We start from the raw sequence: 16,690 nt of genomic DNA, 5'->3' as shown, positions 1-16,690 counted from the left end.
GCTATGCCCTTAAGCCAATGACGTTTAACGCCATGCCAGGCGTCATACTATGTTAGTTTTATCAACGACTACTCTCGCAATGCTTAATGTGGAATGACCAGTCGCTGGCGACAATCGCTTCGCAAGTTTTATGAAATAATACACCCTCCAAGTGCGCCCGGAGAATCAAGGATTGAGGTGGTCGTAAAAATGTGATATGATAATAAAATAAAAATTAATGAACCATTATCAAAACGTGGCTGGAGTAGCTATAGGTCCTTCCATCATACACATCCATATATTGAGGAATGATTTTTTGAAGGGGTAATCAGGAAAGGGAGAGAGAGGGGGAGTGTAGCTAGCAGAAAAGACAATGAGTATTAAAAGTTTCCGAGCAGTGCCAGCAAGAAGCGTTAGTGAAATTATCGTATCTTCATGTCGTAGAGTCAATTCGGAGCAATGCCCCCTTTCTCAAGCATGAGAACTAGGGAAAACATGGTGTCCTTTTGGTTGGCTGGGATAAAATGGTTAAACAAACAGGAGGGTACAGAGATGACTTTCCCACCGGCGAAAAGAGGAGAGAGGAGAGTAAGAAAGATAGATAATGGTGATAAAAAGGTTCAAGTCAAATACTTACAAACATGTTTTCCAGCGATCGTTTAGCGAGCCAGCAGTTCAGAAACACTGGAATGAATAAGTTCCTGAACGGAGGCCATAAAATCTGGTGGATGCGTATGCAGAGGTGCCAGACAACCCAGAAACACAAAAAAAGAAAGAATGAGAAAGAGAGCGGTCGAGTGAGAGAGAGAGAGAGAGAGAGAGAGAGAGAGAGAGAGAGAGATAAAAGAAAACACTTCATTTATTCTTAATCCTCAATTGAATCAGTGCACTAGGTGATGTCCTGGTAGCTGAAATATATGCATAGTTCCAATTTGATACAGTTTTATCGAATGGGCAACTAGATAAGCTGGAAAATGGGTACTTTTTTTAATAATTAAAAAACATGTGTCCAAAGCACAAGGTCCAGGTGTTTAAAAAAATACTGGAAGTTACACAGACACAAACGCACGCATAAGCAAACTGCACATTTTTTAAGGTTTATAAACGACATTTGACTAGGATCGTTTGTTTGTGCGAGAAGCAATAGAATCATTTATCTTACCGTCACTGCAAATGGGATCGTTGTAACGAGCTCCAGAATAAAATGAAACGATAAAATTTGCTGCCAGATGTTGCCCTGCAATAAGAGATTATGTATATAGTGAGTAATGCATGTAATATAGCCCAGCAAAGAACCTTTTGCTTTTGTTCACTATGAAAAAATTGTGTTCACAATAAGGATAGGAGTAGTAACAATAATACGCTATGGAAACAATTACGGCGTTGCAGTTGAACGTCTGAATTATTTTTGGATAATATTGGCGCACTCACAAAACGCTTTAGCAAAATTCTTCGATGATTTTACATTATGCTCTGCTCGTTCAAACATGCTTGGTCGTATGAAAGTTGAAAACATAATTTCATAATTTGTTTGTTTATAAAAATCTGACTTTCACCTAAACATCTACTCAATGGTTTGATTATTTGACAAGAAGATTTGAGAGTGTTGATCATTTTGAATCACTAGTCAGACAGACCCAGCAAACGAACATAGTATTTCGCTTTAATTTTGCTCATTAGGACACTCTCGGTGGTCCTATCTCGAACTGTATGAAATGTATGTAGCATATGTACCTTATATCCTAGGTACGCCATGAGCAGCGCTTCTGTGAGTGAAACAAGTGCCAGCACCAACTGTACGGCCCAAAGCTCGGTAGGCCGATTTACCCATAGGATCGCGTCCCAATTGATGATGGGATCTTCCTGAAACGCTTCCTCGGTGCGTGTTGCCGACCACAAAAATTCCGTTTTGTTGCCCACCTTACAGCCGTAACTGGAAGAAACCAAAAAAAAACACAAAAGTAGAACTCGGGATGTAGATTTAAAATTTTGAGTAGTATGAACAAAAACATTATTATGATACAATATATTGAGAAATTCTTAAAGTGGATGGTAGGCTACGCAAGGTACAGAAAGGAAAGGAGTGACCGTCGTTCTGTGTAAATATCATTAGGAATTCATTCCGACCATACTGATGTTATTTTCGGATATTCGTCTGAAACCGTAATTTACCGTACTAGGCCGCACGTATGTTGGCAGTCAAAACGCTCTTTTCACGTGTTTTATTCTAGGTGAAGCAAAAAGGGACTGGTTGGTTCAAGTTCAAAGTTCATGGAATATTCATGTTCACACTAATTGAATTTATTTCCGCTCGGTTTCTTTGTTCTATATATGATTTGTTGTACACGATAAAGTGTGGTTTTCTCTCAATCGCTGTCCGATGGGGATCTTTAATGCGTTTTAGGCCAAAACAAACGGGTAACTGGGAGCGTACAAATGATGATTTTAAATGTATAGCTTCATTGAACTATGCTGTTCCATAAACGGTAAACCAAACAAATAACAGTATCGAGTAATTAGGTTACCCTCTGAAACAATTACAGCACCAACGCCTTTCCGCATTCTTAGTCTGCACAATTGTCTTCCAAATTCAAGGGTTCGACAGATCCGTTTTCATAGCATTAGATGGATGAAAAATTACTATTCCTTCTCGAACTAGTCGATGCGAAGTCGGGTTGAATCGTCGGTCACATAGAACAGAACCACATAGATTGTGTTACTATAGCTCTCGCTCTCGCGTTCATGTTCACATGAAAATGCCATCAAATATTAACATTTTTATTGTCTTTCCCTTGCGCACCGGGCAAAACATCCCGTGGAAGTTCGTCGAAACCAAAAGCGAAACTGGTTCCATTCGGTCTTTAAAAACCGGAAGGGAAACAGTTTCCCCCTTATTTGTTGTTGTTTCTCAGGGGACGAAGGAAGGAATGCTTATGATTGACAACGACCTGTCCAATGTTAGAATTGTGCTAGAATTGTGAGTTTACTTTTTGCAGGAGGCTTAAAACGGACTATCTATTGAATTTGTGTTTCGAATAGCGAAATGGAATAATTTATGCAGGCAATTGGGAAACGGGTTCGTAGACATAGTTACTGTAATGTAATATGTATGTGATCAAACTTATTTTGTTAATTTTAAAACAAAAACCAATGAACTCAACTGTTACATAATTAACAAGTGAAATGCGTTGGATGCATATTTATTAACAATATGCTACTTAAAACCTCTTCTGACATATTTTACAAAATTTTAACAAACACACCATCCGCTACTACCGTAATGTGTATGTCAGGTGTATGTTTATGTAGGAAATGAATCACCCTGTCCTTGTGACAGTTGAGGCGAGAGCTGGCAACACGGTTGTAAAAAGTAGGATAGCGAGGATCGGGGTCGGTTTCGAGAACTCACCGATGTCGGATGCACCTAAAATAAAAGGAACTTGCATTTTCGATAATACCGGTTCCTACATTTATGTTATTAAAATTTAGTATGTGAGCTCAGTCTAGTCGAGCAACGATAAGGATGGTTCGTGGTGTACATTAAAATAAATCCTCATCCTGTTGGACCATATTGTTAGGTATGCTTCGATTCATAAATAGGATAAGTAGAACATATGTAGTGTTGGTAAGGATTGGTAAGGATGAGAGACAGAGGAGGAAAAAAACTTGCTGTGTAGCTGCGAACGTGAATGCAAACGATCACCTAGCCCATCAACCACCTTGTTCTGATATTCAGCTTAGGCGCGACCGTTCGATTATAAACACCGCGACTGACACGGAACAAGAAAGCTGAAGTAAAGGCATAAAGAGGGTGTGTATGGTGATGAATTGGGGATTCAGGACTTTTGTCATGTTTGTATGGCGGAGTAGAAAAAACACAGGACAAACACACACACACACACACACACACACACACACACACACACACACACACACACACACACACACACACACACACACACACACACACACACACACACACACACACACACACACACACACACACACACACACACACACACACACACACACACACACACACACACACACACACACACACACACACACACACACACACACACACACACACACACACACACACACACACACACACACACACACACACACACACACACACACACACACACACACACACACACACACACACACACACACACACACACACACACACACACACACACACACACACACACACACACACACACACACACACACACACACACACACACACACACACACACACACACACACACACACACACACACACACACACACACACATACACATACATACACATACATACACATACATACATACATACATACACACACACACTGAATGCTGAATGGTCGCGTCTGAGTGTGTACAGTTAGCGTCCGTAAAATGTGCGTGTTCGTTAGTGTTTTAGTTGCTAGCGTGTATCCTACGTACACTGAGTGCCACAGCACTGCTCCCCATCCCAATCTTAGTGATGTCTTTTTAAGATTTCAAACTCCTTGTAAAAAAAACACACACACACTTCAAGTCGTCTTTCAGCACTGCTTCGACACTGGCCACTTTCCATCGATCTGGAAAAGACAGGTGCTTGTCCTTCTCCCGAAGCCAGGGAAGCTTCCCGGTGATCCTTCAGCTCTTAGGCCTTTAGGAGTAATCGATAATATGGCTAAAGCTTTAGAGATACTGACACTAATCCGGCTGGATGTCTTTACTGAGGACCCCAAGGGGGCGACTCTCTGACATGTAATTCGGGTTTAAGAAAAGACGTTCAACTGGGGACGCTTTATCTGACATTATCGAAAAGGGAAGAAGCGCCTTCATCAAAAAGAGGACGGGAAAACGATACTGCACGGTCAATACAATTGACGTAAAGAACGCGTTCAACAGAGCAAATTGGGAGGCTATAGCAGTGGCGCTCAACAAAATGATATTCCCTCCATACCTGTGTAGGCTGCTGAGAAGCTATCTGGAGGATCGAGTCTTTTTGTATGACACGGAACAGAGCATCAAGTCCAAATGCATCACAGCCGGGGTTCCGCAGGGTTCGATCCTAGGTCAAACGCTCTGGAATGTGGTGTATAATGGTATTCTGGAAGTTGGGTTGCCTCCCGGAGCTGAGCTGATTGGTTTCACCGACGACATCGCTCTTACAGTGCTTGGCGAGTCACTCCAGGAGATTGAACTCCTTTCCCTCGAGGCAGTTAGTAGGGTTGAATCGTGAATGCAGAGCGTAAAACTAGCGATAGCACACAACAAAACGGAGTTCCTGATCATCAGCAGCCACAAAGCAGTGCCGAAGGGTAGCATACGTGTGGGCACGGAACGCATTGAATCCGTACGTGAGTTAAAGTACCTGGGCGTCTTCATCGATAATCGCCTCAACTTTAAAAAGTACCTGGAATACGCTGGCAACAACGCCACCAAAGCAGTAAACTCGTTGGTAGCCATCATGCCCAACATAGATGGCCCAAAAAGCAGCAGCAAGCGTATCCTTGCCGAGGCGGCTATATCACGTATCCGGTATAATGCCGCGATTTGGGTTCACGTGTTGGTTTTTAAGGCGAATCAACGTGTAGTCAGCAGAATGCAGCTATGAGAGTGGTATGTGCTTACGGCACCATCTCTTATTCTTCGGTGCGCTAGAAATGGCAGTCTTAATAAAATCATTCCACCAAAGGACGCTGGACTCATGTGCTGATCCCCGATTTGACAACATGGCAGGAGAGGAAACGCGGTGAGCTGGATTTCTACGTAACACAGTTCCTTTCTGGCCACGGCTGTTTTAGGAGCTACCTATATAGGTTTCGAGATGCCTCCTCACCTCGGTGCCCAGCCTGCGTAGACGTTGGCGAGACGGCAGAACATCTTCCACTGTCCTAGATACGCCAAGGTTCGTCATCAGTTGAGCGGAAAATGTGGTTCGCCTGTTTGTCAAACAAACTTTATGCAGTTGATGCTACAAAGTGTTGTCTTGTGGGAGGTCATATCAACATGGATGCAGTTGATCCTGATGCAGCTGCAGCGGCAGTTGAGAGACGACCAGTTGAATTGTCGTACTTGAGGGTCTAGTGTTTTGTGCTGATATTCTTGCCAGTGTACGTCAATAAGTGTTCGTTAGTGTCAGTGTTTTTAAGTTGCTAGCACGCTATCAAGTACAGACTGAGTGCCACAGCACTGCTCCTCCCACGAAGTTATACCGCGAGATTCCGTGGGGGTGCCTGTAGGGTCCAAGGAGAATTTTTTACTGGGTAAGATTCCCATGTCCCCGAAAGGGTGTCTAAGAAGATTTTGAACTCTTCGCAAAAAAAACACACACACACTTTAAACTCCTTATAAAAAAACACACAAACACACACCTTTATTGACACTGTTGGAAATGTACTGTGGAGTGGTGCATTGTGACTGAGCTGTGTGACACACGCATTGATGAATGCACGATTCAATATCGATTTTTATTGGTTCTGTAGTAATAATTCCATACTTACCAAGTTGCAAACGTTGGATTCAGATCCGTAACTACGCGAAATATGTACAGTATGCATGTTAATAACTTGAAGAATAAGTTTGCGATACGGATCCTTAAACCTGTGAGCGAAGGAGAGTGAGATAAAAAGATAAAGAGATAAACAATAATATGAATGAATATTAAAAATACTATGCTACAAGTACTATACTTTTAGTACCCACTATTTCCCCTACAATTTTCATCTCTCTCTAAAACCTTTGTTGGGAACACTACAACAGTGGGTGGAAAGCTCCCAACGACCTGTCAGAGAGCGCCAGGGAAAATTAAAAACTACGTAGAGGAGGAAGAAAACAGAAGGGATAAAACCGATCGCAGGATGCGCCTGCGACCTCTTTTTCAAACGACCAGTAAGGAATAAAGACCTAATTTTTGGCACACACGATAGAAACGTGTTCGGCAGAAAAAGTCTTGTTCTCTTAGTATTATTCCTTTAATTTTCGTTAGCAAACCATCGGATAGCAGAATGGAAGTGCGGATTGAGAGTCTCAAAAATTGGGAATTGCAAACAAAAGTTACAAGCATGTTTCATTTCTCAATTGATACTTTTAAGCTGAAATACAAATCAGGAATTAATTTCTTTTAACTAATTATTGAATGATTTAGTTTTGTATCGCAAATCCCAATTTATTTCAGCACATATTCCATGAAATTAAAAAGAGAACACAACATAAAAAAGAAATATAAATACATGAAACAAATGTTACTCGTCACACACTGTGTGTTGTCAGCGTCAAAATTAGATCCAGCATTGCGGCTAACAGTAACAGTTTGAGAGACCGAAGGTGAAAAGAAAATTTTTTTTAAATAAAATTTTAGTTTTCAATTACTTTTTGAGATAAGGGGGAGACATGAGGGAGTTTCAGACAAGGCGCTCGTGGACCAGCAGCTTTAGGTTTAATACTTGTAGTATATTAATAACCACGTGTTAACTTACTTGATCTTTGATTCTTTATAAAATATAGTTGCAGTCTTTCTTTGAATGTGTTTTCATTTACGTAATATTCTACCCGTACTCTGGAAAGAGAAAGAGAAAAAAGGACATGAATCATAATGTTTAGTGTGATTGAGGTAAGATGTAGAAAAACGAGAAGTTCTCGTTCAAAGAGAAGTTATTAAAACTGATTTCACATTGACAAATGTTAAACAATAACTTGGTACATGCCTGATTAGTAATGCTAAACAATGTTAGTTTGTTAGTTAGTAGTAGTTAGTTTAATTGTTAGCAATTATATGAGGTAAACACTCAGCGAATCGAGTCTTATACTGGTTTCATCTTTAATTTCTGATTCAAAAGTGTCAGTTCTTCTAGACTACCCTCAGTCTGATGCTTTCAAATCAATCCAAGTTGCTTATTGTAATTGGGACATTAAGTTGGAAGACTTTGCGGCCGATCTTTGTTTAAAGGAATAATAGTGCTGTGCTGTAGGCTAAGAATGTTGTTTATCTCAGAAACCGGAGCAGTACGATCTACTCACTTATCTCGCTTGGAGTTAAACACATCAGAAAAAGTTCGACAGGTTTTGTTGTTCGAATTGTTCCCATAAATGTTTCATTTCACAATATGTCTGGCCTGTTTTCTTTGTTCTTTTCCTGTTTCTTCTTATGTTCTGTCTTGCTGGACATCGAGACTATGAAAGTAAAGGAATCGATCCCGATCGTAGCACCTAAAATTCTACCGAAACGTCAGCTGCCCCATGACAAGGTAAACCAAGGTTGTATCGCAAATTTGGTAAAATTGACCACAAGCCAGATCTATATTTTAACATATTGACACGAAAATTAATCCTTAGTACACAGTATAAATGGCAAACGAATCCATCCGGAAACCATATCCTGAGCACAGAACCATCATATTGTAGTTGATTTCCACTTCATGTTAATAGAGAATGGAGTTCACTTATTTTATTTTTGTAAGATATTCTTTGGAAACCAGCCGGCTATTTCGTTAATCACGTAGTTCGTCAGAATGTTACGTACGTTTGGGAAAACTTTTAACAAAGAAGTTTATATTTGTTGCCCAGATCAGGCAATGCCTAATTTAAAAAAAACGAAGCTACCGAAACTGGAAACCACAACTCAAAAGGTCTCAACCAATGGATTTCTTATTTGCGCACATGTGTCACTAACCAGAGTAGCATATACATGGAGACTCATTTCCGTATCTCAATATTGTTTTGTCTCAAATCAACGAAGCCTAAAACCTGACGACTCAAACATATTTTGATAATATAACATTTGTTTTCCGTTAGTAACAAAAGTCAAAAAAACACAAGTCAGACGAAATTTCCGTCGTAAGCGTGGGGCCCTATGGAGTGTTGCTCGAGGTTAGTTTTACTTTGTACCAAACGGTGGCACATTGGAGGTGGTGCTGAATGATCGCCGGAAACGGTGAGTGCCCAAAAAATCGCCTGATGTAGATGCGCACAACACAACACTTACGAAAAGCATGTATAACTGCAATTAATTAAACCAGTATAATTTTAAAACATTAATATTTATTGGAAATTTGGTTAATTTCATTAACAGAAATCAATGATGGAGTGATATCAAAATGCTGTACAAAACGCCAATATGTTCTCTTCCAAACAACATGGAATAGTAACTGCATGAAAATGGATGTTCGATTTTGATTAGTTTAGAGTCGGTGTCGGTTCGATTGTATGAGTATCTATTTAAATTAAAATCTCACCATTTAAACCTGAATTCGAAAAGCATCAGAGGCATTTATCAGATTTTAGAAGAAATTAAATCGTTTTAATTTTCCTTAATTTTCCTACTTCCAGCGGATTTGGATACGAGGAGGTGTAGTTAAAATCAATGTAATGGAAATTGGATGCTTTTTATCGATGTAAACAAGCATCAGAAAAAAGCAATGTAAAAAGTAATATCAAATATTACAGAGGCTCAGAACGCGATTTTGCTTACACTTGCGGAGCAACTATCAATTCACATTCTGATGCGCTTGATTTTTCTTTGTTTTCTAATCGAAAACTAATTGTGTAATAATTTCTAATTGAAAATAAACACACTAACTTTGACTTAAGTTAAGAGTTAAGAAAGCCATTAGACCTGTATCGAACATAGAACGGTGATCAATTGTAATGATTTAGTGAAACCGGGTAACGATGCTCTGTGAGAACAAGAAGGATTGCTATAAGGTTTTTTTCCCTTTTGATGATTTGCACATTGTCTGGGTATTAGTTAATTTGAAAAGTTTTATTTCCATCGGCGACACTCGAGCAACAATGCTATCACTTGGAAAAGTCAATTTTATTTGGACTTTATTGGGAGCCGCAACTTGTATTGTAAGCTCAAACCATCTAAATTTTCAACACTTTCATTACACACTAAAGTGTGCCATTGTGTTCGTGTCTTATTACACAACAAATGGACTGAAGGGCGAAAGGCTCGAGTTTTCAAAAACGGTATTAATCTTAGATAGTAGCTCATTTGCGTCGAATTTACTGTGGTATCAAAATCTCGAATTTCCTAAGCTACTATACCAATTAACAATGAAAAAATATTGTGACGATGAAAAACAAATCCAAACACTGCTTATGCAAAGGAGACGCCTGGTTGTTTGTAGCTTGCCGCATAAAAAAATACAGAAAATAAATTTAAAAAACAGCTGATTGTTTTGTTTTAGTTATACGTTTCGTGTTTAAATTATAGCTGTAAACGAATTAGGATAAATTGGTAAATATGGAAATAAATACACCACATTGAGCTAAATCACATTTTAATGATGGATACATTTACTGCTTTGATTTTTTTTGTTTTGTTTGTTTATACAAATAAAAGTACTTCTTGTCCATTTATTGCGAACACAAGCTATAAAGCAAAAAAAAAAATCATTGAGAAAAAGGCTTTCTTTTCTGTTTCAAGGTTTGATTCTCAATCCGTAAGATAAATGACCGACGCGGCCTATGAGCATGGAAAAATGTTTGATAGAACTTGAAACAACCCGCATATCCTACCGCCGAGACTTACGTTCGCTAGAAATATATTTTTCAGCGAAGTTTAAGGGATTTGCAAGCGCACATGAGCGTGTATGCGCTCAAGAATGATTCGTAGCCTCGGATTGTCTATGCATTCAGACGTAGCTACCGGTCGATTCGCTTGTTGGAATGGGATTTGCAAGTAATAAATTGGATAAATTATAATCAACATTATCGAGATAAGAGACTTCTTATTACGTATTTGGGTGCGTCATGTATTTCATCGAAGTATTCAAGCCATCAAGTGGAATTTTTTTTTTTTAATACCAACCGAGACACGAGAATCACTCTGTATCCATGAACCAGCCATTTCTTAAAAGATAAAATGTGCTATTAACGAGATGACACTACAGAAAAACGTATTTGGTAAGATAAGTAAACTACAAATCTGTTTCGGTTTCTGTATTCTGATTATTTCTTACTTAATTTCAACTGAAATCTGCTACCGACAATGGCTTAGTCACAACATTTTGGTCTAAATCTAATCCGGAAACAGTAAGTCCGTTGAACGATGCCGCAGAAATCGAATTGAATTTGAAAACTCATTTCTTGAGAACAGTGCCAGCAATGCAATGAGATTCAAAGTCAGATTAAGCACTACAGTGTAGGTATAGTCGGCACATTGACGAGTTGATCAATGCATAGTTTATCTAGTGGAAAGTACAGTTCGTACTGTTGACTATGGTAACGGGCCAGAGGAAAATGGATTGTGAACGAAGCGATCAATGACAATACAATAAACGACCGGCAAATGCACTTACTTGCTATATAGTTCCGGTATCACGACTACGCAAGAGAACTATAGTAATCGTGTGTGTGTGTGTGTATATCACACGTCTTTGTAATCAAAGACGTCATTGTACAGCCCTTGAGGCAAGCAATAAGAAATAAATAATAATAATAATAATAATAATAATAATAATATATGTGTGTGTCATTTTGCCTCCAGCCTCCGTCGAGAGCAGACGTGTTCCAGACGAGCGCTTGCGTTTCGATTTCGGCTGATAGCGGTCAGTGCCCCGGTTGCGATAGCGACAACGCCGAGAATCTCGTCGTGGCTGTGTTGTGCTAATTGGTGTTGCGTTATTCTCCGATATTCGCTAGGAGAAAGTGTTGTCTATGTGTCGATCGTATGCGTAGGGTAACTCACGAGAGTGTCCTATCATAGCGATCGCAGTTAGTTTTCACTGTAGTGTGTGTGAAGTGTTTCTGTGCGTGACGGTAAGTCCCAATCCCTGTCCCCAGTTGACAATTCTCGGGCTTTACCAATATGGTAGAGTCAGACCCATGCAGTGACTCCGACTCGGAGTTACGCAGTGGGGCAAAGCGGAAGATAGGACGGAAGAAAGGTGCGCCAGCACCAAAAAAACTCGCTAGCGAATGTTCGTCCAATTCTGACCCTCAAGCCCAAGCATCAGCATCGCTGAATAAGGGCTTAACAAGATCGCGCGCTTACCCCGCTTCCTGGCAGGGTAAGCCAATAGTTTATTTTATGCCAAGTACGCGCCAGTTGGATGTGAGATCGATCGCCACATCGATCTTAGCCAAGTACCCGGGAGTAACCGATATTTATCGGATGCGCCAGTTGGATGTGAGATCGATCGCCACATCGATCTTAGCCAAGTACCCGGGTGTAACCGATATTTATCGGATGCGCCCGAACAAGATCAAAGTCACCGCAAAGGACCGGCTTCAAGCCAATGCTATAGCGGCCGATACGGAGTATGCGGAGCTTTACCGGGTGTTTATCCCTGGTGGATCGGTGGAGGTAACCGGCGTGGTCGAAGATTTCGACTATCCCGAGGAGGATATTTTAAAAAATGGTGTCGGAACTTTTCCGTCGCCAGATACTCCAAAAGTACGTGTTTTGGAGGTTAAAAAACTGTACAAAGCAGTGGTATCCGAGGAAGGTGGAAAAACCTTCGTCCCGACATCCTCCCTCCGGATTACGTTTGAGGGAATGGTACTCCCACAGGCACTCGTTTGCGAGGGTCTAAGAATACCCATCCACCGGCCATACATTCCAAGGGTGGCCACCTGCTCTAAGTGCAGTCGTATAGGCCACTCCGAAGCGTTTTGCACTGGCAAAATAAGCTGCGGTAAATGTAGGGGGCAACACTCCACCGAGGAATGCAAAACCTTGACCCCTAAATGTTCGCATTCTCGGGACGAGTGGCACGAGGTGGTAGTGTCCCTGTTTATAAAAAAATAAAAAAAAGCAATCAAAAACAATAGCCGAGCGGGCACGCGGCACGTTTAGTGAGGCTCTTAGGAGTGCACAAAATTCGTTTGAAGTGCTGACCGATGATGCGCCAAATGTACCATCTGTAAATCTGACTGCATCAGAGCGGGTGGTCATGAGACCAAGAAAATTATCGAGATATCGCTATACAAATTTTAGTTGGAGGCGACTCATAACGTTTCCATGGTAACATTATTTCCAACACCCTTGGATCATTTTTTTAAGTGGAGCGTTTTGATTTCTCAGCTCTTCTTTAAACTGCTATCTTTCAACGCCTTCTATGATTCCCTCGCCAACAATTTATTTTTCCATGCATACTATGATTTTACCAAATGGAAGTTTTTTACACGGATCGACGTCCACAGACGCGCAATTTGTGAATGTTTTTATGTGTTGTCCTTGGGTATTCGCGCGTTTTCTTGCATTTTCAGTCGGATCCTTTACAAGATTTTCAAAAAGATTTTAATTTTGGTCGGTGATACAGAACGGTGAACGGTTTCTTAAACGACCTATTCGAGCCGTACCCCCGTACGCAGCACTCACTTCTTCTAAGAGGTCTGAACCTGCCATTTCTGGCTTTCTGTATCTTTATTTACCCGAAGCTGGATAGTCAGTCCTGAGTACGGGTGATTGATCCGGATGGGATTTTTGTCAGGTCCGATCGTGTGAAGATCGCTAGGGTCGCTACCATCAAACCACCGGGCCGCTCCAACGCTTCCAAGTGCCAAGTGAGCGACTCACTATCCTGATGAATACAAATCAAGGAAGACCAGAAATGGTCGTTCAATCCACGAAAATAGCAGCATTATTTTCTAAAACAATACCATGCTTTACAGTAGCTTATAAATATTTTAAAGTTAAAGTTTACTGCTTGATTCGCTGCAATTTTTCATGTTTTATTTTTCACTAAAAGAAATGCGAGATTGTTTCAGGAGTAATTGCTGTTGTTGTGCTATGTTGTTTACTTCTCAGTTTAAATAGAGAAATTTTTATCAAACCAGGTAACCGAGAAGATTTTTAGTAGGGTCAATATTTTTTTCAAATCCTCTGTATTTCAATAACCCATGACACAAGCACAACATCAAGAGATATTGGCCAGCAAATTCTGGGCCTTTTAACTTTATTTACCCGCAACCTGGATAGTTGTTCCTGGGAACGAGGGATTGGTTGGGTTGTAATTTTGTACCGGTCCTATCTAAAGAAGACTGGCGCCGCTACATCTGATTAAATGGCACCTTATGAAATTTAAACATGTGTGTGTCTATTACTGGAAAGACATGACTCAAATATACTGTCTGTGTGGAAAAAGTTAGAAAAAAAACATGGGAAATCTGTGGTACCTGAATGTGGATGGCTACTTAACCTTAGATATATCCAATCAGTTGCTTTTATCTGATTGTGAAAGACGTCGACTTTCGACGAAATTATGTGCGATGCCTACGAAAAGCATAAATGCATAGCAAGCAACTGGGGATCTGACGCAAAAATATTATAAAGTGCTTCATTGTAATTTAGAATACTCATGTTAAAATGATATGTTGCATATGATCCAGATGGGAGCTGCACGCAAACACGACGTGACGTATATTTTTACAATACATTTCATTCGTGATAAATGACCAAGGTTCGGGACTTATCAACCACTAAGATCAATATATATATATATATCAGACTAAGAGAAGAACGAAGTCATCAAGGCTCAAGGTCTGTTAAAACTAATAACAACAACAAAAGCTCAAAGCGACTTGGAATATGCTTTGCCAAATAGGTTTTTATGAGAGCCAAAGGGGCCCGAGGTGAGAAATTTGATAATTTATTAAACTAAATAAAATAAAATTAACAACATCCTCCAATTGGGAAGAAAACCTCTTTCTAAAACATCTTTGAGTTTGCGTACACAACAAAATTCTGTTGCATAGCCCTGTAACCGGGCCGATTAGCTAGTTCCTACAAAAAGGTCCAAAGGAAGGTCTTATCGAAAAAGGGAATCCCTGTGGCACCACAGCGTCGCGCCGAGAAAAAGACGCCATTCCCCACATCCAATTGTCCTAGTCGTGGCGCTGATCCCTCGAAAAAATCATCCCAAGCTCCCCGGGAGCAACCAAGAAGAAGCGATCCCCTCAGGCCGAGGACACTGCTGGCTTCACCACTGAACCTAGGAGCTTCTCGAGGGCTCACACCCCTTCCTTGACCGAAATCCTAGAGTCCCTTGTTATGTCCTTGAATCTTCCCATCCCACTACAAATGATCGCTACTTGGGCTCTCCCGTACCTAAAGGGGATGATCAAACAGTGGCTGACACAATGGCCATACTTGAGTATGATGGTCCGTCTTGATGATTAAATCAAAATGGCTACCATCATACAATGGAACTGTAGAAGTTTGATTGGAAAATAGACTCTTTTAAAGCCATAGTTGGCGAATATAATTGTAACGTCTTCGCCCTGTGTGAAACTTGGCTATCGCCCAATATTAACCTTCCCGGGATATAACTTAATCCGTGAAGATCGAATCAACCGAGGAGGAGGGGTGTTGATTGGTATTAAAAAGAGTCACACTTTCTCAAGACTAGCAACCCCCAGACAGGATATAATCGAAACTGTCGCTATAAAGACAAAGATAGGCGATCTTCACGTGACAATTGCCTCTATTTATATCCCCCCGATAGCTAAGGATGAAAAGAACAGGAGTGAAAAGATCAAACAGGATCTTGGAAATCTAGCAGTGGCTCTGCCTGGGCCACTTTTAATCCTGGGAGACTTCAACTCCCATGGTTTAGACTGGGGATGTGTAAAGGATGATATTCGCGCTCCCTTAATCAGAGAATTCTGCGACAGACATAACTTTGCAATACTTAACTCAGGGGAGGCAACTAGGATGCAAACAGCAATGAGTAGGGCAAGTGCACTGGAACTGTCATTATGCTCCTCAGCTTTGTCCTTGGATTTTAGTTGGAAGGTGATCCAGGACCCTATCGGCAGTGATCATCTGCCGATAGCAATCTCTTACATTAAGGGAGGATACTCAGTAGATAATTCGATCGTTAAATGTGACTTAACGAGGAATATCAATCGGGTGAGATACGGTGAACTTATGACCGCTTCACTCTTCCTTGATAAACCCGATTCATGTCCTGTAAAGGAATATAAAAAACTCGAATCATTGATAATCGAGTGCGCCCTTGCCGCCCAAACAAGGGGCTCCCACCAAGCAAGGACATTTAAAAAACCTCCCACTCCTTGGTGGGACAAGGATTGTCAAGCGGTATTTAACATGAAGCGGACGGCTTTTAAGGCTTTTAGAGACACTGGCTCCAGACACTTGTATATACAGTACAAGAGTTTGAAGAGAAGGTGCAAAGCAGTAAAAATGAAACGGACCAGCTTCCATGAACTAGCACAAGGGTCCTGTTTGAGCCCCCTGCTATACAACTTTTATGTCAAGGATATAGATACCTGTCTGGCGGCCAACTGCAGCATTAGACAATTGGCAGACGATGGTGTTTTTTCAGTCGCGGGCAGACGCACCATCGATATACAAGAAGCTTTGCAATCCACTTTGGATAATCTCACCAAGTGGGCAGATAGCCTAGGTATCACGTTTTCTGCGTCAAAAACTGAAATGGTAGTCTTTTCCTGTTTTAGCGACACGGTTAATAACAGACAGAGAGGACTATTTGAACCAAAACCTGATGTCTTTTTGTATGGGGAAAAGATATCAATATCCGAAAAATTTTCGATACCTAGGTGTTTGGTTCAACTCTAGACTGAAATGGAACACACACATCGCCCATCTGGTCCAAAAGTGTTCTAAGAGAATCAACTTTTTGAGGACAATCACAGGCTTCTGGTGGGGCGCACACCCATTAGATGTCCTGCGATTGTACAAGGCTACAGTACTATCCGTTTTGGAGTATGGAAGCATATG

At 40.8% G+C, this 16,690-nt stretch overlaps 1 protein-coding gene across 3 annotated transcripts in view; it reads right to left on the bottom strand.

The window, feature by feature from the left end:
• LOC128305349 (potassium channel subfamily T member 2) overlaps positions 1-16,690 on the bottom strand; it is a 55,408-nt gene that overhangs the window by 26,679 nt on the left and 12,039 nt on the right. For all 3 annotated transcript variants that reach the window (XM_053042739.1, XM_053042740.1, XM_053042738.1), the window contains exons 2-6: positions 7,458-7,537; positions 6,483-6,582; positions 1,714-1,912; positions 1,142-1,216; positions 617-700 (exon numbers count right to left, since the gene is read on the bottom strand). In XM_053042739.1, the coding sequence (XP_052898699.1) occupies positions 617-700; positions 1,142-1,216; positions 1,714-1,912; positions 6,483-6,582; positions 7,458-7,537 (538 nt within the window). The remainder of the gene's footprint in view (positions 1-616; positions 701-1,141; positions 1,217-1,713; positions 1,913-6,482; positions 6,583-7,457; positions 7,538-16,690) is intronic.

Source organism: Anopheles moucheti, chromosome 3, assembly GCF_943734755.1.
Source record: "Anopheles moucheti chromosome 3, idAnoMoucSN_F20_07, whole genome shotgun sequence".
Taxonomy (NCBI): domain Eukaryota; kingdom Metazoa; phylum Arthropoda; class Insecta; order Diptera; family Culicidae; genus Anopheles; species Anopheles moucheti.
The sequence above is the reverse complement of the archived record's forward strand: the minus strand, read 5'-3'. Positions and strand labels throughout refer to the sequence as shown.